General features: G+C 36.6%; 1 protein-coding gene across 4 annotated transcripts in view; it reads left to right on the top strand.

The window, feature by feature from the left end:
- The window catches only part of LOC128243302 (uncharacterized), a 58,904-nt gene extending 37,199 nt beyond the window's left edge, over nucleotides 1–21,705 (top strand). For 3 of the 4 annotated variants that reach the window (XM_052960994.1, XM_052960996.1, XM_052960997.1), the window contains 20 exons: nucleotides 84–194; nucleotides 513–709; nucleotides 859–1,180; nucleotides 3,961–4,143; nucleotides 4,491–4,628; nucleotides 4,907–5,074; nucleotides 7,683–7,817; nucleotides 8,224–8,379; nucleotides 8,992–9,102; nucleotides 9,260–9,370; nucleotides 9,941–10,134; nucleotides 10,289–10,403; nucleotides 11,473–11,676; nucleotides 11,959–12,135; nucleotides 13,034–13,201; nucleotides 13,531–13,674; nucleotides 14,565–14,708; nucleotides 15,181–15,318; nucleotides 15,467–15,607; nucleotides 16,919–21,705. In XM_052960994.1, coding sequence (XP_052816954.1) covers nucleotides 84–194; nucleotides 513–709; nucleotides 859–1,180; nucleotides 3,961–4,143; nucleotides 4,491–4,628; nucleotides 4,907–5,074; nucleotides 7,683–7,817; nucleotides 8,224–8,379; nucleotides 8,992–9,102; nucleotides 9,260–9,370; nucleotides 9,941–10,134; nucleotides 10,289–10,403; nucleotides 11,473–11,676; nucleotides 11,959–12,135; nucleotides 13,034–13,201; nucleotides 13,531–13,674; nucleotides 14,565–14,708; nucleotides 15,181–15,318; nucleotides 15,467–15,607; nucleotides 16,919–17,082 — 3,221 coding nt within the window. In that variant the 3' untranslated portion in view covers nucleotides 17,083–21,705. The remainder of the gene's footprint in view (nucleotides 1–83; nucleotides 195–512; nucleotides 710–858; nucleotides 1,181–3,960; nucleotides 4,144–4,490; nucleotides 4,629–4,906; nucleotides 5,075–7,682; nucleotides 7,818–8,223; nucleotides 8,380–8,991; nucleotides 9,103–9,259; nucleotides 9,371–9,940; nucleotides 10,135–10,288; nucleotides 10,404–11,472; nucleotides 11,677–11,958; nucleotides 12,136–13,033; nucleotides 13,202–13,530; nucleotides 13,675–14,564; nucleotides 14,709–15,180; nucleotides 15,319–15,466; nucleotides 15,608–16,918) is intronic. The other variant, XM_052960995.1, reaches the window with a different exon arrangement.
- Nucleotides 21,706–22,389: the final 684 nt, after the last annotated feature.

Below are 22,389 nucleotides of genomic sequence, written 5' to 3' on the forward strand. Positions count from 1 at the left end.
ATATTAGTTTACAGATAGCGTGCTTTTAAGTGCAAATCCTTACTACATGTACTTGTGTTTTCCAACTCTTTCCCTCTGGACAGGCGCGACCCTTGAGGTGTACGCCGAGAATTCAGGACGTACGAACGCATATCTTGTGTACGGCTACAGCAACACCTCTGTCCGTGCCTGGGTTTCCTCCGCTAAAAACGGTGGTAAGTACGGCCTATATATACATGTAGCCTTATAGTAAGGCAGAACTGCACCGCACTGCAGTTAAGTTCATTCATACCCGGAAATTCTGTTAAACATCTGATTAGTCTGAACTATGTTTAGACAAATCTTAATATAAGGAAATTTTGGTTCGACTCATTGGTATGTCTATGATAAAACTTTAATTAAATTGTATCAAAAAACTTATAATTCACCTTATACATATCATTCTTTATAGTAATCATCATCGTGATTATAATTCAAGGGCAGTGTTTAAATGTACATCAGTGGATATTATCACTGCGAAACTTCCACTGCAGCTCTTTTTGACGGACGAAAGCATACGTGGTTTGATTTCTACACGTCATCCGGGTACCTAGAGGTTCATGCGTGGAAGAATGGAACGCTTCCCCCCAGCGCCACCTTCAACAGGAGAACAAACTACATCAGCTTTTCTCTCAACGATGATAACGGCTATAGTGACGTGATCTACCCTGCCGGTCTGACACGAATACAAGTAAGATGTGGTTCAATTTAGACAAACATTTAGCCACATCTCCTGAATGTGTGTAGTGCTGCAATCATTTCTCTTGTATTTCTTTTGTCATTATTTCTTATTCAGTAATGGTATGGACTATGTTAACTGTAGTTATACATTTCTGATAGGTGTCACGTCACAAGGAGGATACAGACGACAACAACGGCTTCCGGTTCCCTGGCCAGTACCACCTCACCCAGCGGCAGGGGGTCGGGGAGCCTAAGCCTGTGGGGTACGGGGGCTTTTCCTGGGGTATGAAGCAACACATGTCCAGCGGTCGAGAAACATACGTGCAGTTTAAGAACATGGGCATTTCCACATCCGCCGTGGTGAATGCCTCCAATGTGTATATTGATGACTCGTTTGGGTGCGGTATCAACACGGAAGCAGAAATGCACATTCAAGAAATCAACGGGGGAGGGATGTACGTCCAGAGCTGGCTTCCCCTAGGTTAGTATGGCACTGGAAGATGGTATAAATCATCATCATCACCTAGGGTGGTACCCCCAGGCAAGAATGTCATTTTGGGGGAGTATACTGTATTGTGTTAATGTTTCAAAGATAAAACAAACAAATAATGAAGGAGGTATTAAAAGTCCCCTTTCCCATTTGAAATACTAGTAGATGGTTTACAACCTGTGCAGACAACAGCTTCAGTGGTCATAATACAATCATGATGGAACTTGGTGAACTTGTTTATTGGCATAATGTCTCCGACAATTTTGATTATGGGTACATCGTCTTAGTAACTATAGGGTTATGCCCCTTTTACATTTAAAATATAAGTGTAGGTCTTGTGTATATAATAACTTGTTAAAGTGTTTATTTGCCAAAAATGGGAAATTTAGTAACATAGTTTGTTGGCATAATGTCTCGTTCAAGTCCTTTCTGGAATAACTCGCATTTTCAACTCTAAAGTTACTCCCCGTTAATGTAAAACACAGAAGGTTAATATCTTGGGAAGACAATATTTAAACCAAGTATTAATGAAACTTGGTGACATAGTTTGTGGGCATAATGTCGTGGGATGAATCACTTTAGTAAAGTTAGAGGTGTGCGCCTTCCACAGTAAAGAAAAGTTTACTTGAGCAGACAATTATTTATAGTTCACTATGTTTAATTCTAATTGGACACTTATTATAATAAGTGTCCAATTAGAATTAAACATAGTGAACTTGTTTGTAGGCATGATGTTTTGACTAAGTTTGATCATGAGTTATATTAATCGCATAACACCATGGTTATGTCCTTTCTACAAACAAATGCATTAGGATTACTTATTATACCCCCGACAAACGAAGTTTGAAGGGGGTATATTGGAGTCACCCTGTGGTCGGTCGGTTTGTCGGTCGGTCGGTCCGTTGCAATTTACCTTGTCCGGAGCATAACTTAAAAACTACTGGATGGAATTAGATTAAACTTCATACAATGGTTGAGCATAATGAGAGGAAGTGGAGTGTACAATAACCATAACTCTATTCTTGCTTATTACTGAGTTATTGCCCTTTGTTACTTTTTTGTCCAGAGTATAACTTGAAAAGTACTGGATGGAATTCATTGGAACTTCATACAATGGTAAAGCACAATGAGAGGAAGTGCAGTGTTCAAGAACCATAACTCTACTTTAGCTAATTACTGAGTTATTGCCCTTTATTTTATTTTTTTTGCTGTCAATATTTTTTCCAGACATTTACTTGCAAACTACTGGATGGAATTTATTAAAAATTAATACAATGGTTAAGCACAATGAGAGGAAGTGCAGTGCACAAGAACCATAACTCTATTTCAACTAATTACAGAGTTACTGCCCTTTGTTACTTTTTCTTGTCCGAAGCATAACTTGAAAATTATTGGATGGAATTTAATAAAACTTCATACAGTGATAGATCATAATGAGAGGGAGTGCAGTGTACAGGAACTGCAATTATATTTCAGCTAATTATAGAGTAACTGCCCTTTGTTACTTTTTCTTGTCCGAAGCATAACTTGAAAACTATTGGATGGAATTTAATAAAACTACATACAGTGATAGATCATAATGAAAGAGAGTGCAGTGTACAAAAACCGCAATTTTATTTCAGCTAATTACAGAGTAACTGCCCTTCGTTACTTTTTCTTGTCCGGAGCATAACTTGAAAACTATTGGATGGAATTTAATAAAACTACATACAGTGATAGATCATAATAAGAGGAAGTGCATTGTACAGGAACCGCAATTCTATTTCAGCCAATGACAGAGTTACTGCCCTTTGTTACTTTTTCTTGTCCGAAGCATAACTTGAAAACTATCGGATGGAATTTAATAAAACTTCATTCAGTGATAGATCATAATGATAGGGAGTGCAGTGTACAGGAACCGCAATTCTATTTCAGCTAATTACAGAGTTACTGCCCTTTGTTACTTTTTTTTGTCTGGAGCATAACTTGAAAACTATTGGATGGAATTTAATAAAACTTCATACAGTGATAGATCATAATGAGAGGAAGTGCAGTGTACAGGAACCGCAATTCTATTTCAGCCAGTTACAGAGTTACTGCCCTTTGTTACTGAAAACTACTGAATGGAATGTAATAAAACTTTATACAATGGTACAGCACAATGAGAAGGAGCTCAGTGTACATGAATCATTACACTATTTTAGCAAATTACTGAGTTATTGCCTTTTTTCTGTGTTTATTTTGTCAAACTTTTGTCCAGACAGTAACTTGAAAACTACTAGATGAAATTTCATAAAACTTCATACAATGATAAATCATAATGAGAGGCGGCGTTCGGGGGGTATTAATCACCTTCAGTGATAGCTCTAGTTGATTGTGTATAATGATCAACAAAGTTTTGCTTCTTTTAGATTAAATTTATATTTTGGTTTTTCTAATCACAATGATGGGTACACGTCAAATATTGCGGAAGTCTAGTTTATTAATTCATACAAAATAAGAATTTCTGTGTCTCATTAATGGTGAGGCTCGATGTGTCGAATGTAAGATAATGTACGGTAACTATTGCAAAAGGAAATCCCCACCGAAGGCAAACTTTCAAGCTCACATAAGATGAAAGCTTTGTATAGCCGCATCCAATTCAGCACCTCAGAGCCCTCTTGTTATTGATTATTTTTTAGTAGCAGTAGTATTAGCAGCAGCAGCAGCAGCAGTAGCAGTAAAAGCAGCAGCAGCATAAGTAGTCCTTCTTTTAGAAAGTAATAAACAAGGGTATGGACACCATATTCCAGTAAATTCGTCCTGTCTTCCGCCGGTGATATGGCGGGGAGGGTCTGACGTACCCCCTGAAGGAAGTGCTCGTGGGGAAGACAGCTTCGTGAGGTGTGATGAAGGGTACCACCCAGAGGGGAACTCCACCATCGTGTGTGACAAATATGGCTACTGGACTGACCTACCCCTCTGTTTGCCAAATGGTAATTTACTTAAGGAGCATATACTGTAATCTGACTAAAGTACCCAAACTTGCTTACTTGTGTGAAGATCTGATGCATACATTGATGTGTACAGGTATGTTGTGAATGGTCAGGATTTTCAATATACGGTAGTGTAATAGGTGACAATACACTTTAGTAAAATCAATATTTGAATAAATATATGATTAGATCACTCAAACATATTACTTAAGGATGTTTAGAGCATCATTGTCATTTTTACCTGACCTTTGTGTTCTATAGTTTGTGTCTTTATGTATAATTTTATTTAGTATTCATATTTTAACAACTATACAATAATATTTAATATATTACAATAACCCCACAAGAGAAGGGTGCCGGCTCTGAGTGTAACCCATCGGAGGACACGTGCACACAGTTCTCGAGGTGCGTGTTCAAGCTCGGGGAGAACAGGTACACGTGCACTTGCCAGGATGGCTTCACCATGGAGGGAACCGCCTGCAAGTGTATGTACACAGAATGGAATATTATTGATATGGTATAAAAACGGATACTAACTGATGCATTATAATCAGATCTATAGGATATGTTCATTATAAAATCGAGGTCAAAAGTAAATATTTTGGACATGAGAACGTCCAGTTGTAGAAGGGAGTTGTTGAACAGGTCATTTGACATAAGATTTTATAACCAAATAAAGGAAATGCTCTAAATTTCGAAAGTAGCAAACAATGCATAAATTTTTAATCAAATGCGCCATTATTCCTTCCCCCTCCACCTCCAGCAGGTGGCGTGTATCTCCCCAACCCCGACTTCAACAGCGACTGGAATGCCATAGCATCCGGTCCGTATGAGGACTCCTTCAGGTCATTTAATCACGGTCTTGGAGCAGTGCCGGTGCTTGTGAATGTGGAGATCAAGATCAGCTCAGGCAGTATCTTCCCCGCCATGGGTATGTTGTGCTGGGTGTGTAGCAAGTAGTTTCATGTGCATAGTGTAGAATTTTGAAATGAACAAAATTGTATTATAAAAATAATGATTATGCATTTACTCATAATCATAATGAACACTTTCTACATGCTACCCCGGATGTATTTATTATGTTCTTCCACTCTCTAAAACAATATGAATTCTAAACCAAACTTATCAGCAATGTTAAGAGGCATAATTTAAAGCACTAGTTTGATAGCCCGCCAGATCGCATCATTCAGTTTGGAAATGTGGGACTTGAATGTGAAAACTTGGACATCTCAATATTTGCAAACATTTTCATAATTATATTGGGTTAGGCATCCTTATGCAAATTGATAGGAATGTAACTACTTGAACAAGTTTGACCAACGGTTTTGAAGAAAGTTCAAACTTGACATGCTTACCGATTTAGTCAAATACATGTACTTTTATTGCGTATATTAAATATGGCGTTAACATGTGTATACCTCTGAACTCTCATATTGGTTCTATTTCCATATTGGGTTAACATAATCATTATTTTATCTTTGAACTATCAAAGTGTATCTATTGTCATGATGGGTTAACATAATCATTGTTATGCCTTCAACGCTCATATTGTATCTTTTGTCATGATGGGTTAACATGATCATTTTTGTGCCTTCAAACGCTCATATTGTTTCTATTGTCATGATAGCTTAACATGATCATTTTTGTACTTATTCCTTTTGAACTCTCATATTGTTTCTATTGTCATGTTTGGTTAATATGATAATTTTTGTACCTTTGAACTCTCATTTTGTTTCTATTGTCATGTTTGGTTAATATGATAATTTTTGTACCTTCGAACTCTCATATTGTTTCTATTGTCATGACAGCTTCACATGATCATGTCTGTGCCTTCGAACTCTCATATTGTTTCTATTGTCATGACAGCTTCACATGATCATTTTTGTACCTTCGAACTCTCATATTGTTTCTATTGTCATGATAGATTCACATGATCATGTTTGTGTCTTCGAACTCTCATATTGTTTCTATTGTCATGATAGCTTCACATGATCATTTTTGTACATTCAAACTCTCATATTGTTTCTATTGTCATGATAGCTTCACATGATCATTTTTGTACCTTCGAACTCTCATATTGTTTCTATTGTCATGATAGCTTCACATGATCATTTTTGTACCTTTGAACTCTCATATTGTTTCTATTGTCATGATAGCTTCACATGATCATTGTTGTACCTTCAAACTCTCATATTGTTTCTATTGTCATGACAGCTTCACATGATCATGTTTATGTCTTCGAACTCTCATATTGTTTCTATTGTCATGATAGCTTCACATGATCATGTTTGTGTCTTCGAACTCTCATATTGTTTCTATTGTCATGATAGCTTCACATGATAATGTTTGTGTCTTCGAACTCTCATATTGTTTCTATTGTCATGATAGCTTCACATGATCATTTTTGTACCTTCGAACTTTCATATTGTTTCTATTGTCATGATAGCTTCACATGATCATTGTTGTACCTTCGAACTCTCATATTGTTTCTATTGTCATGATAGCTTCACATGATCATTGTTGGACCTTCGAACTCTCATATTGTTTCTATTGTCATGATAGCTTCACATGATCATGTTTATGTCTTCGAACTCTCATATTGTTTCTATTGTCATGATAGCTTCACATGATTATGTTTATGTCTTCGAACTCTCATATTGTTTCTATTGTCATGATAGCTTCACATGATCATGTTTATGTCTTCGAACTCTCATATTGTTTCTATTGTCATGACAGCTTCACATGATCATGTTTATGTCTTCGAACTCTCATATTGTTTCTATTGTCATGATAGCTTCACATGATCATGTTTATGTCTTCGAACTCTCATATTGTTTCTTTTGTCATGACAGCTTCACATGATCATTTTTGTACCTTCGAACTCTCATATTGTTTCTATTGTCATGATAGCTTCACATGATCATTGTTGTACCTTCGAACTCTCATATTGTTTCTATTGTCATGATAGCTTCACATGATCATTGTTGGACCTTCGAACTCTCATATTGTTTCTATTGTCATGATAGCTTCACATGATCATGTTTATGTCTTCGAACTCTCATATTGTTTCTATTGTCATGATAGCTTCACATGATTATGTTTATGTCTTCGAACTCTCATATTGTTTCTATTGTCATGATAGCTTCACATGATCATGTTTATGTCTTCGAACTCTCATATTGTTTCTATTGTCATGACAGCTTCACATGATCATGTTTATGTCTTCGAACTCTCATATTGTTTCTATTGTCATGATAGCTTCACATGATCATGTTTATGTCTTCGAACTCTCATATTGTTTCTTTTGTCATGACAGCTTCACATGATCATTTTTGTACCTTCGAACTCTCATATTGTTTCTATTGTCGTGATAGCTTAACATGATCATTTTTGTACTTTTTCCTTTTGAACTCTCATATTGTATCTATTGTCATGTTGGGTTAATATGATGATTTCTGTACCTTCGCACTCTTATCTTGTGTATATTAACTTAGTGTGTTAACATGATCATGGTTTGACTGTTCTTTTATTGCGTCCAGGATTTCGACCTGACCAGGACATAGAGGAGAAGTTTTACGATCCGGTGTCCAGCCCTGCTGTCTACATCTATGACGATACCCACATTAACGTCTCCGTGTCAACTTATGAACAACTTGAAATCACACCAGTTGGAAGTAAGCTACCCTTTCAATCTGAAATCGGACTAAAGTACTGAATCTTGCTTTAAGCTATTGGCAAAGTTAATATTAGGATATGCTTTTGTCTATTTGATTGTCTATCCTCTATAACCTAACTTTTGAATTAACATCTTGTTGAATTTCCAAATACATCAAATGATAACGTTCTTTAAGAGCTTGCACAAAGATGTGAATAGTGTACTGTAAGATGTACACTATTGCGTATCCGTGGATATTTTCTTCCAATTTTTAATGAAGTTCTTTTTGTCTATGGTATCAAATTATTGTACCGGTAAGTAACTGCTAAGATATTGGAAGTTAATTATAGCCTTTTACGTTTTAACTTATTATGATCTAGCATTAAGTAAGTAAAAGATATACCAGTAGTTGTCTTACTTTTCAGACCCTTATACCATTTACCTGAGGCCGCGCAATTTCAAACGAAGCTCTTTTAGTTACCCTGGCCACAAGGTTCGAGTGCGAGCCTGGAAACTAGCCTCATTACCTACACCAGATTTCCAAAACACTGATCACGGAATACAAGCCGCCACTTCAAAAGGTAGTGCAACTTTGCGTTTTATTCCGAGCTTTCACCCCCATCCCCCCCTTTGCAAAGTTTTAGCTCGTCTGTTTTTTAAAGAAAAAATGTTGGGCTACTGAGATAGCCTTAGTGACATCATCTGCGGCGGCAGTGGTGTGCAGAAACTGGAGGGAAATCTAACAACTTTAACATTGGCCATAACTCAAGAACCATTTAAGATATCCAAAGGAATCTGGGGACATAGAGACAGTACTTATATGTATAGCAAGACACATAACACGGACCTATGCTCCTTGTTCCATTATGATAGAAGAAACCAAGAACAGACAAGTGTTGGGCTTCACTTCGCGGCACTCTTTTAATCGTAAATGACGTCTGAAGATATTTATGATGGTCACTGAATCTTGGAACCAAGTATTCCGTACTGTTTCGATGAGTAAACCGAATACTTATATTTCTGAAACATACATACCCTGTAGTATTCCAAGTATGGGTGTTTATATGTAGTGAAAAGGCATCATGGGTATGTACATGAGTGTAAAAGGTGTGAGGAGCCATTTTTTCTGAATTAAAATTTCTAAATTTAATTTTCATGTAGCAATTTCCGACCCAACTTTTACCTTTTTTCAGAAACTGACTCTTTCTATGAGGTCCGCCACGGTTTAGGGGAATACCCGGGACTAGTGATCGTGCGAGCCTTATTGGAGACTGACGGACTGACATTCCTGGCGGACGGTGTGGGTATGCATATTTTTTTGTTTGTTTTTGTGCACATGATATCCCTGTTCCTATCCTAGATATTGAAGACTTCCATAAATCTACGGTCTTAATTGTAATATGTCTATAATGTGGTCTGATAAGACGCATAATTATGTCATTATTATATATCCAATTTCAGGTTCGAGTATGAATGTGTTTTATGGAGACGATCGTTTCAATAATGCCTATTTGGTGTACGGGTTTAACAATGAGAATTTCCGAGTGTGGGTGGACGCATCTCCTTCCGGTGGTATGGTTATACATGCGCTGTGAACAACATTGTTCCTTTCATTTAAGTATTTGGTGACATGTATATAACCACCAAAATGTTAGGACAAAGACCAATATCCTTGGGCAATGTTTAGCATTAGTTTGAATTAATTATGAAATATATTGCCTGTGTTGAGGAAGTGCTGTGCAAAAGAAACATTATTTTATGTACGGTATTTTTCGAGTTATTGCCCTTTTATTACGTTTACACTTTAAATATTTCATAACACCATATATGAATTTCGGCCTGAAAAAGACTCGAGGAAAAATAACAAAAAACCTTATACATATTATAGGACGCAGGCAATTTTCCCCAACATTCTAGGGTAAAAAGGTGTGTCCTATACATAGTATAATACGGTATGTTTTTTTGAGGTCTTCACTTCAAACTTCATACACATCTTGACTGTCTAAGGAGAAGTGTTGTGCATAAGAAACATTATTTTGTAGAGTTATTGCCTATTGATTAATTAACACCTGTATTGATTATTAACACTTATGTTTTTTTAAAGTTAAACACTGTTAATTGCTTGTTATTGATATATTAAAGCGATATTTGACGGTAGAAAGCACACATGGTTTGACTTCATGGTATCAAGAGGCACAGTGGAGATCTATGCGTGGAAGTTGTCCACCCTGACCCCGTATGTTACCCACCGCTTCTCTATGGATGACGTCAATGTTCCCCTGGAGGAGAAGCTGTCCGCCAAGTACGAGTTGGACGAAGCTTTCATTCAAGTTATGGTATGCCACAAATTTGATATTTCATAATTTTACAAGGCAGTGTAAAATAAATTGTATATGAAATGGCTATATTAAAATCATTCTGACTAACCTGCACCACTTAAACAACTTGGAATATTATTTGATTTGTCCAGTTTGTATTTATTAACTTAAGGTGGAGAATACGGATCCATCATCCCAAACCCGAGGGTACCGGTTTTCTGGTTCTCCCTTCTTACCAGCACCGAGAGATCTGGAAGAAAACTTTCCAACACACAGCTGTATTGGAGGTACTTGTAGTATTTCACTACTATACTGTTGATAAAATGGACAGAACACATAATATATTCCTAATACAGTTATAAACAATCCTAACAAAAAACTATAACAAGAACTACCTTTATTACATTGGCCATCACAAATTGCAACAGCAAATAGTTACCACAATAAGAAAAAATTATTAAAGATTATAATTATTTAGTACTGCAATGGCGAATAAAAAAAAGAATGTTAATATTAATTAACAATTTATTAACTATGATTTTTAATACCACAATAGCAGTCATATCACCCCGCTGAATAAAGTACGTACAGCATCTCCTACGCATTTTGTCGGAGGATAGGTTTCTAACAAAGGAAAATAACTCAAAACATACTCAACCAGGATGATGGTTCGTCTGCATTGCCCATATCTTCAATCTAACTTTGAAGTTTGAATTCAATACATCAATTGTTTTTGGAGTTATGCTCTGGACAAAATGAGGTAAAATAATGATCAAAGGCCAATGACTAACAGAAATTGAGGCCAGAGTTATGGTTTCTATGCACTTCACTTTTTCTTAATAGCATATATCTGACTGTGAAGTTTGGAGTTTATACCTGAAAGACTTGCGAAGTGAGGAAAAACATGCTTTGGAGGCATGCACACACGAAAGCATGCCTACCCTGTTCCCCTTTCGATGTGGGATAACAAAACAATGATTATATACTATGTATTGACATATATAACATATCAGAATAACAGATCAGAGGGGCTGAGGGCGCGTTGTAAAGCCACATTCGTTCCCCATCCACAGATGCAATTTTCATTTTTACACACAAATATTAAATATTCATTTATAAACTATAGGTTGAATAATAAAAACTTAATTTGGATGCCAATCTTAAAGTCGTCGACAGTACTGTAACCTTATTCAGTAATTATAATACAAATCCTTATCAAAAGATGCTAGTGCATCAACCATTTCGGTGTATTTGTATATTAATGATAAATTCTAACGCAACAGTCAGATTAGTACACTCCTTCAAATATGTTTTACGTGAAGAGGAATATTTAAAGTTATGTTTGGAATTTTTCAGGAGGGTTTGCCTACGGTATACAACCTTACAAGTATGAACAATACTGGAGGAGGGGGGGGCCCACGAGGTTGGGTCTGTGGATGCCCAGCTATTCCCTGTACTCTGGACTGACTTTGATGTGCATAGCGGACCAGTTTGGGGCTGGCAGGTATACGGGATCTGGCCGGATCGGGGTTGGGATTATGCAGGTGTGGGTGCGTCCCGGTACGTGTTAGTTCTTCAGTACTGACAGTTATGTTAATTGCCATCATTAATGTAGTAGATAAGTGTTATGAAGTGTCAAGAGTTTTTAGTTTTGCTTATTTCATTATTATTTATTATATGTAAGTTGTAATGTGATGATTGCATAACTTTGACACTGAATGGTAATAAAAGATATTTCCATGGATATTTTTGTTTAAGTGTATTATATTAAACAGCTTGTGTATTATCATCCAAACAGGTGCAACTTGACCATATACATTATATCTTATTCTGTGTTGTCAGAGTGTGGAATGCCCAAACTGAGCAGCGATTACATCACTGACCCTATAGTGGATACTGGGTTTGGAGTCATCTACAACTTCACGTGTTCAGAGGGCTACCGCATAGAAGGGGATCGCGCTCAAATCGAATGCCTTGGAAACCAGGAGTGGAAATTTCATGCATACTGCACACTTTTATGTAAACAAATCTGTTACTCCGTTTTATTGATCAAAACTGTTCTAGGTGTATTTACAAGGATAAGGTATCAACAACAACAACAACAACAACAACAACATAGGACCTCACAGACCAATCAGAGGTGGTATTCAAAAACGTCTTAAGTAATTTCCTGCTTTAAGTCACTTTCCTTATTAAAGGTCATATGATATACAAACTTATAATGATATAATATAATTATAATTTCTGAAATACATAATTTACAAACACTTTTACCATTGTTTCATTGGACCATGAACATTTTAAGAACTCGACTTAAGTTAGGAAATGACTTAAAATGCTTCGTGAGTACGTTCCTTGAAGCACAAGTTGATATGTATGTCTAGCCTCTCTTTAGAGTGAGTTTAGGCCTGGATTATTAATATGATGAAAAATCAGTTGTTAACTCTCTCTCTCTCTCTCTCTCTCTCTCTCTCTCTTATTCGCCAAAGGAGTACTTTTGTACCCAAAATGCTGCGAGACCTGCAATGAATAACATCTATAGTGGTTCAACAGCTCTCACTATTTGATATGGTTTCATTTCTCTGGTCTTGACTAGTTGTAGTTTCGAAATTCGATATTCCATTTCACTTCAACATTAGTTTGTAAGGACAGTATATTTCAAACGATGAGCAAGACTCTTGGTCAGTTCATTGACAAGTAGTCGATTTCGCCTTGCTTCATTGAGTTCTTATGTAGTGTAACGGAATAAAGTTATGGGTTCCGCCAATGAAATTTAACGTACATCTCCCAATTAATGTGCCTGAAATTATTGATTATTTACTCTTGCAATGTTTTGTGGTGGGATTGTTGATAAAAATGTATGATGCGTTTTATTAAAACTGAATACTTACCAGTAATTATCTGTATACATTTTCAGTGTGTAACTACATCGGCAGCAGTAATATACAGTTTGGCGAAGTCAGTGGGTGGGGCAATGCCGTTGGCCGCAACCGAACGGTCACTTGTAATGATGGCTATATATTGGTTGGGAAGGAAGTATTCACATGCTTGACCAGTGGGGAATGGACTCCCATTCCCGTATGCGGTAATTAGTTAAAATCTATAAATAGATTATAGTTATTTTCATCCGCAAAATGTCAAGTTCGATAAGCTTATAGACAAGACATTGTTACATTTGTTTTGTTTCTCCAACAAATTCAGTCATATTTGTTTTGTTGCTCCAACACAATTAGTCATACATGTTTTGTGGCTCCATTTACATCTGCCTTTATATGATATATTAAATAAAACAGTGTGTAATTGATGCATGTACATGTCACCAGACAATGACCTTGACTAGCGGAGTGAAGATTAATTGTTCCCACAAATGTTTATAGAGCTAAGTTATCATTGAATGTTTTTTCTTTGCTGCAGTTCCGAGTGTGGGGTATGAGTGTGACCTTGCCGTCCCTGTGGACATGCAATGCACGGGCATTGCTGAATGTGTGAGAGGAGACTCCGGGGATTATGTGTGCGAATGTCCGCAGTATTACAGCCTTAATGGTAGCAAATGTATCGGTAAGTACATGGATATCCAAAGGCCTAGAAATAATGCATTGGTTATCAAAATGTTTAATTTCCTTTTTTTATCATGTCTCGATAGGTGTATTAGAATATAGTAGACAATCAACAAGTAAAGGCCGGCCAGCTGTAGTGATTTTGTGGTTTTAATCTTGCATTATCTCTGCAAGCACGGGCAATATTTGATGATTATCAATTGTTTCAAAATAGTCCATCGTGGTATTTTGTGCATTTGTATGACTTGTTAGTAAGTGAGTATAATACTGTTTAAATTCCAATGCCAGTAGGTATGTTGATTTTTCACATATTGAATACATATTAAAGACCCCTGCTAACGATTAGCTGGCTCACTATGGTTATCGCCGTGTCTGTCAGTCTGCCCGTGTGTCCGTCTGAACATTTTATTTTGTTAAATAACTTTGTAACTTCAAAGTTATGAGCTACAATCTGTATATGTTTACATACAATAATGCACTATTTTATAACAGGTTGTATAGCTCCAGTTTAAATATTGTCAGATTTATTGCACTTTGCTAAACTTCAAATTCAGCAAATGACTTTTCATTAGAGAAATAAAATTTATGTAACATTGAGAACCACAAACGGCAATATGAAATTGTATGATGTACACGAACCATAAACTGTGACCCATTGTGACCAAATAACTACCCTTGACTAGAAAACATGTTAAAACATGTTCATAGTGACATAAGTGAATGAGACTTAATTAAACTATTGATTAATGATATTATATGTTGATTTCCTGCACATTTCAAGAACCATAACTTTGTTTGCCATTATTCCCAAATCATTTCCCTTAAAATAAAGTGTTCAAACAGATGAATTTCTGATTGTGTGTCGTTTAATTTCCCTACACTGCCTTATAGTTGCACCAGGCAGACTTGGATCCGGTTGTACCCCAGTGGCGGGCGGGTGTGCGGACCAGAAGGCCGCATGCACGGAGCAATCTGAGGGCGCGTATAGTTGCACGTGTAAGCCGGAGTATGTGGCCCAGGTTGGAGTCTGTAAAGGTAAGCGCACATGAAGTTCCTTTAGCAGTAAAACATTCAGCCGAAAATAACATGCCGGGAATTATATTTTAGCAGTCCTCTTCTTGTTGTATTTAGCTGTTTTTCATAAAGTTGTCAAGGTTTTTTTTGTTCGCTAAAAGTTTTGAAATTGGTTCTTAAAACCATATTTTGTTATTTATATTTATCTTCTTTGAATTAATGATGTGACAGTGTGGATGTGAGTTTGCGATTGGTCAATAGGAAATATATTCGGGCCAAACAACGGCATGTAATTTTAATTTCATGACATAAACATTTTAGGTTAATCACTCGAAATTGAAATTCAAATATGTTTGATCTTTGATAAGATCTATTTGTAATAAATGATGCAAGCGTACTATCTGTGACTTTGCCAAATAGTACCGGTAATTGAAATACGGATAATAAACCAAATACGTAAATCTTCAATGTGAATTTTGTTTCTGTTAATCAGAGGTGGTGCTGGGTGACCCTTGCACACCAAATGTGACGTTGTGTGAAGATGGCATAGCGGAGTGTAGAGAGGATGTTGAGGGAACATATCAGTGTACATGTCCACAGGAGTATCTGGCCATCGGTGGACAGTGTTCGGGTAAGAGACCGCTCGAACATGTGGTCATCTGCGGACAGAGCTTATATACCAGTTATATTCATCTATTAAGTGAAGGTATACATGCTTTTCTTGACTGAAAGTGACTTTTAAAAGTCAATGTGGTTCTACACCATGCCGTACATTTCAGCGGGTCTGCTGGGCGAGATGTGTGTCCCAGCTAAGCACAACTGCCTGGACACGCACGCCGTGTGTATGGTGGACGGTGCTCAGGCCACGTGCCAGTGCATGGATGGTTACCAGCAGCGGGATGACGAGTGTCAGAAAGAAAGTAAGTTTATGTAAGAAGGCAGGGGCAATGTGGTCATGTTTTTAGCTTTCGTGGCCATAGGCCAAAAGAGCTTATACGATGGCTTGGTGTCCGTCATTCATCCATAAACAATTGCTTGTGAAGTCTTCATTTGTAATCCGTTGTTTACTAAATTTATACAGTAGCTAGATATCCATAAGAGCTCGAAAAACATCCAGATCCGTCAAGGCACGACGAGATAATGGCCCTAGAATTAGTCCCAATTGCAATAATTGACCTTGTGAACACGATAAAGTCTTCATTGATTATCAGACGTTTACCAAATGTATTCAGTAGCAAGATATTCATAATAGCTCGGATCCGACAATGCAGGACTTGATACAGAAGCTTTATATCTATGAGAGATTGGTTTCTTTCTTAAACTTACCAGATTCCTACATGCATGATGGGGTTATAGCCCTTAAAATAGTTAAAATTGCAATTACTGAGCTGATGAAGACAATAAAGCATTGGAATATAATCTGATGTTTACCAAATTTACACAGTAGTAAGATATCAAAGAGAGCTGAACTCCTTTCGAAACCCTGCTGGATAAGTCCTTGCATGACTGGATTATGGCCCTTAAAATTTGCAACATGTTATAATTGAACTTTTGAACACAATAGTGACTACATTTATTATCCGATGTTTACATAACTTTTAAGGTAGCTAGATATCTATGAGATCTCGGTTCCTTTCTTGAACCAGCCATATCTCTAAATGCATGACTGGATTATGGCACTTGAAATAGTCACAATTGCAATAAATGAGCTTGTGAACACTAAAACTAGCAAGATCCGACTAAGCAGGACTGGATTGTGGCCCTTGAAGTTTGCATAATTGCTAAAATTAAGCATGTGAACACAATGAAGTCTTCATTTATTTTCCGACTTTCGCCAAACTTATACATAAGTCAGATTTCCATGAGAGCTTGGCTCCTGTCTTAAATCAGCAAGATTGAAATTGTCAGACTTGCTATACATTAATTGTTTAGAAATGTCTTATGATCTTGATACAGAAAGTGGCAAGCCAGTAAATTACAGGCCCTCATTGGCAACTTTTATATAAAGTTTTCATTTTGCAAAATACTAGCTTGCGTGCCTGTATCAGTGTATACATTGAAAGGATGGAACTTGATTCTTAAAGAGAACATAAATAGATATTAATAACAAAGCACCTCAGCTTTACGGTAATAACACAAATGTCAAATTTGGCATGTTTTTGTTATTTTAATTAAATACAGACACATAAGATAATTTTGTACACTGCCTACAATTGTTATATGTATTTCAGGTGGCGGGTTGCCGACATGGGCCATCATTTTGATAGCATTGTGCTGTGTACTGGCGGCGGCCATTATCGTGGGCTGTGCTTTGAGGTACTGTAGGAAATCTGATTCCAAGTACTCTGTCGAGATGGAAAAAATGAATATAGACAGCAATGATTCTGAGATTTAGGTGACTTAAATAAATATTTATGACAATGTGTGGTAATGCAAATGATTACATTATCCTGTGAACAAAATGAACAAAATAGTATTTAGGGACACATTAAAAAAATTATGTCAATGGCTATATATAGAAACTGTTAGTTCCGTGTCCGTAGTGCTACAGATGCCATGTATGTGTTGCTTATATGTGCGGCGGCCATTATCGTGGGCTGTGCTTTGAGGTACTGTAGGAAATCTGATTCCAAGTACTCTGTCGAGATGGAAAAAATGAATATAGACAGCAATGATTCTGAGATTTAGGTGACTTAAATAAATATTTATGACAATGTGTGGTAATGCAAATGATTACATTATCCTGTGAACAAAATGAACGAAATAGTATTTAGGGACACATTAAACAAATTATGATAAATACCCATTCAGACTTCCTGGGAATAAGCTGGATGAAAGTATACAATAATGTAGGATCCGTGTTCCAATGCGTCTTGGGTGTTCTTCATGTCACAAATGTTATGGCATGTATATGTTGCTTAATATGTCAATGGCTATATATTGAACTGTTTTGTCCATGCTCTTAATGTCACAAATGACATGTATGTCAATGGCTTTTAATAAATAGAAACTGTATTATCCATGCTCTTAATGTCACAAATAGTATGAATTTGTGGCTTAATATGTCAATGGCTATATATAGAAACTGTTAGTTCCGTGTCCGTAGTGCCACAGATGTCATGTATGTGTTGCTTATATGTCAATGGTTATATATAGAAACTGTTAGTTCCATGTCCGTAGTGCCACAAATGTCATGTATGTGTTGCTTATATGTCAATGGTTATGTATAGAAACAAACTGTTAGTTCCGTGTCCGTAGTGCCACAAATGTCATGTATGTGTTGCTTATATGTCAATGGTTATGTATAGAAACAAACTGTTAGTTCTGTGTCCGTAGTGCCACAAATGTCATGTATGTGTTGCTTATATGTCAATGGCTATATAAAGAAACTGTTAGTTCTGTGTCCGTAGTGCCACAAATGTCATGTATGTGTTGCTTATATGTCAATGGCTATACATAGAAACTGTTAGTTCCGTGTCCGTAGTGCCACAAATGTCATGTATGTGTTGCTTATATGTCAATGGCTATATAAAGAAACTGTTAGTTCTGTGTCCGTAGTGCCACAAATGTCATGTATGTGTTGCTTATATGTTAATGGCTATATAAAGAAATTGTTAGTTCTGTGTCCGTAGTGCCACAAATGTCATGTATGTGTTGCTTATATGTCAATGGCTATACATAGAAACTGTTAGTTCCGTGTCCGTAGTGCCACAAATGTCATGTATGTGTTGCTTATATGTCAATGGCTATATAAAGAAACTGTTAGTTCTGTGTCCGTAGTGCCACAAATGTCATGTATGTGTTGCTTATATGTCAATGGCTATACATAGAAACTGTTAGTTCCGTGTCCGTAGTGCCACAAATGTCATGTATGTGTTGCTTATATGTCAATGGCTATATAAAGAAACTGTTAGTTCTGTGTCCGTAGTGCCACAAATGTCATGTATGTGTTGCTTATATGTCAATGGCTATACATAGAAACTGTTAGTTCTGTGTCCGTAGTGCCACAAATGTCATGTATGTGTTGCTTATATGTCAATGGCTATACATAGAAACTGTTAGTTCTGTGTCCGTAGTGCCACAAATGTCATGTATGTGTTGCTTATATGTCAATGGCTATATAAAGAAACTGTTAGTTCTGTGTCCGTAGTGCCACAAATGTCATGTATGTGTTGCTTATATGTCAATGGCTATACATAGAAACTGTTAGTTCCGTGTCCGTAGTGCCACAAATGTCATGTATGTGTTGCTTATATGTCAATGGTTATGTATAGAAACTGTTAGTTCCGTGTCCGTAGTGCCACAAATGTCATGTATGTGTTGCTTATATGTCAATGGCTATACATAGAAACTGTTAGTTCCGTGTCCGTAGTGCCACAAATGTCATGTATGTGTTGCTTATATGTCAATGGCTATACATAGAAACTGTTTGTACTGTGTCCCTAGTGCCACAAATGTCATGTATGTGTTGCTTATATGTCGATGGTTATGTATAGAAACAAACTGTTAGTTCCGTGTCCGTAGTGCCACAAATGTCATGTATGTGTTGCTTATATGTCAATGGCTATACATAGAAACTGTTAGTTCCGTGTCCGTAGTGCCACAAATGTCATGTATGTGTTGCTTATATGTCAATGGCTATACATAGAAACTGTTAGTTCCGTGTCCGTAGTGCCACAAATGTCATGTATGTGTTGCTTATATGTCAATGGTTATGTATAGAAACAAACTGTTAGTTTCGTGTCCGTAGTGCCACAAATGTCATGTATGTGTTGCTTATATGTCAATGGTTATGTATAGAAACAAACTGTTAGTTCTGTGTCCGTAGTGCCACAAATGTCATGTATGTGTTGCTTATATGTCAATGGCTATACATAGAAACTGTTAGTTCCGTGTCCCTAGTGCCACAAATGTCATGTATGTGTTGCTTATATGTCAATGGTTATGTATAGAAACTGTTAGTTCCGTGTCCCTAGTGCCACAAATGTCATGTATGTGTTGCTTATATGTCAATGGTTATGTATAGAAACAAACTGTTAGTTCTGTGTCCATAGTGCCACAAATGTCATGTATGTGTTGCTTATATGTCAATGGTTATGTATAGAAACAAACTGTTAGTTCTGTGTCCGTAGTGCCACAAATGTCATGTATGTGTTGCTTATATGTCAATGGTTATGTATAGAAACAAACTGTTAGTTTCGTGTCCGTAGTGCCACAAATGTCATGTATGTGTTGCTTATATGTCAATGGTTATGTATAGAAACAAACTGTTAGTTCTGTGTCAGTAGTGCCACAAATGTCATGTATGTGTTGCTTATATGTCAATGGTTATGTATAGAAACAAACTGTTAGTTTCGTGTCCGTAGTGCCACAAATGTCATGTATGTGTTGCTTATATGTCAATGGTTATGTATAGAAACAAACTGTTAGTTCTGTGTCCGTAGTGCCACAAATGTCATGTATGTGTTGCTTATATGTCAATGGCTATACATAGAAACTGTTAGTTCCGTGTCCGTAGTGCCACAAATGTCATGTATGTGTTGCTTATATGTCAATGGTTATGTATAGAAACTGTTAGTTCCGTGTCCGTAGTGCCACAAATGTCATGTATGTGTTGCTTATATGTCAATGGTTATGTATAGAAACAAACTGTTAGTTCTGTGTCCGTAGTGCCACAAATGTCATGTATGTGTTGCTTATATGTCAATGGTTATGTATAGAAACAAACTGTTAGTTCTGTGTCCGTAGTGCCACAAATGTCATGTATGTGTTGCTTATATGTCAATGGTTATGTATAGAAACAAACTGTTAGTTTCGTGTCCGTAGTGCCACAAATGTCATGTATGTGTTGCTTATATGTCAATGGTTATGTATAGAAACAAACTGTTAGTTCTGTGTCCGTAGTGCCACAAATGTCATGTATGTGTTGCTTATATGTCAATGGTTATGTATAGAAACAAACTGTTAGTTTCGTGTCCGTAGTGCCACAAATGTCATGTATGTGTTGCTTATATGTCAATGGCTATATAAAGAAACTGTTAGTTCCGTGTCCGTAGTGCCACAAATGTCATGTATGTGTTGCTTATATGTCAATGGTTATGTATAGAAACAAACTGTTAGTTCCGTGTCCGTAGTGCCACAAATGTCATGTATGTGTTGCTTATATGTCAATGGTTATGTATAGAAACAAACTGTTAGTTCTGTGTCCGTAGTGCCACAAATGTCATGTATGTGTTGCTTATATGTCAATGGCTATACATAGAAACTGTTAGTTCTGTGTCCGTAGTGCCACAAATGTCATGTATGTGTTGCTTATATGTCAATGGCTATACATAGAAACTGTTAGTTCTGTGTCCGTAGTGCCACAAATGTCATGTATGTGTTGCTTATATGTCAATGGCTATATAAAGAAACTGTTAGTTCCGTGTCCGTAGTGCCACAAATGTCGTGTGTTGCTTATATGTCAATGGCTATACATAGAAACTGTTAGTTCTGTGTCCGTAGTGCCACAAATGTCATGTATGTGTTGCTTATATGTCAATGGCTATATAAAAAAACTGTTAGTTCCGTGTCCGTAGTGCCACAAATGTCATGTATGTGTTGCTTATATGTCAATGGCTATACATAGAAACTGTTAGTTCCGTGTCCGTAGTGCCACAAATGTCATGTATGTGTTGCTTATATGTCAATAGCTATATGCAGAAACAGTTTTATCCATTTTATCATACTACCTATATATAAATCATGTCATTGGTCTTCATTGGCAAGTACAATAAATAGGTACAGGTGCAATTCCGCTTTCGTTGACAGAAAGTTTGCCTACTTAGAGAGTGGCTAACTTGTATACTCTTCCAAGTGTTCATATTTTGTGGATATTTGGGTTTTGCTAGTTTGTTATGATGTCTTCAGCAATGCAACAGGGTTGTGCTCTTTTTTTTTTATCTTATACCTTTATCGGTTTATTTTCTATTTCGTATTGTATATTGTGTAACTTTTTTGTAATAAATTTTAAATCATGGTTTCAACTTTTAAATTCTGGTGGAATGAAAACAAAAATTACAAGAGCCATATCAGCTGTGTTTGCTATTTGGCTCTTGTTTGTGTCCAGCTAGTTTGTAAATTAAAAAAAGGTTTGTTAGCAGCCAGACCCACGGATGTTTTGCAATACAAAATTGAGGCATTTAAATAATCTTGGTGTGTCATAATCATTGGCATGCAAAAACTATAATCTTGGCCATAACTCGACAAGATGCCAAAGTGGCAACCCCGCATTCAAGCCGGGTTTTTTTTTATTTGACCATGCAATTTTGCAAACCAAAGATTTGAGCTAGTGATCTAGTTTTTTAACCAAGAAGACCCATATCAGAGATATCTTTCATACAAAATAACCAGATTGCATTTCATAAAGCTTTGACCTAGTGAAATGCAGATCAGTATTCTGACAAAGTTTCATAACAATTGGACAAAAACTATTGACTATGACATGGAATAAAAAAAACTTTACCACAGAATTGTTAATGCCCGACCGCCTGATTTTCGCCATTCTATAACCCGTAATTTTTCGATGAAAAATCCGGCTTGGAGTAAAACTGTCCAAGATAATCAAATCCAACTTTGTATACATGTTTCCAGAGACGAAAGGCACGTTCACATTGCACCGTTTTTGACTTAAAACACCAACAGACAAGCCTTGGCCTTTGTT

The sequence above is a fragment of the Mya arenaria genome, chromosome 8 (assembly GCF_026914265.1).
Source record: "Mya arenaria isolate MELC-2E11 chromosome 8, ASM2691426v1".
In the NCBI taxonomy this organism is placed as follows: domain Eukaryota; kingdom Metazoa; phylum Mollusca; class Bivalvia; order Myida; family Myidae; genus Mya; species Mya arenaria.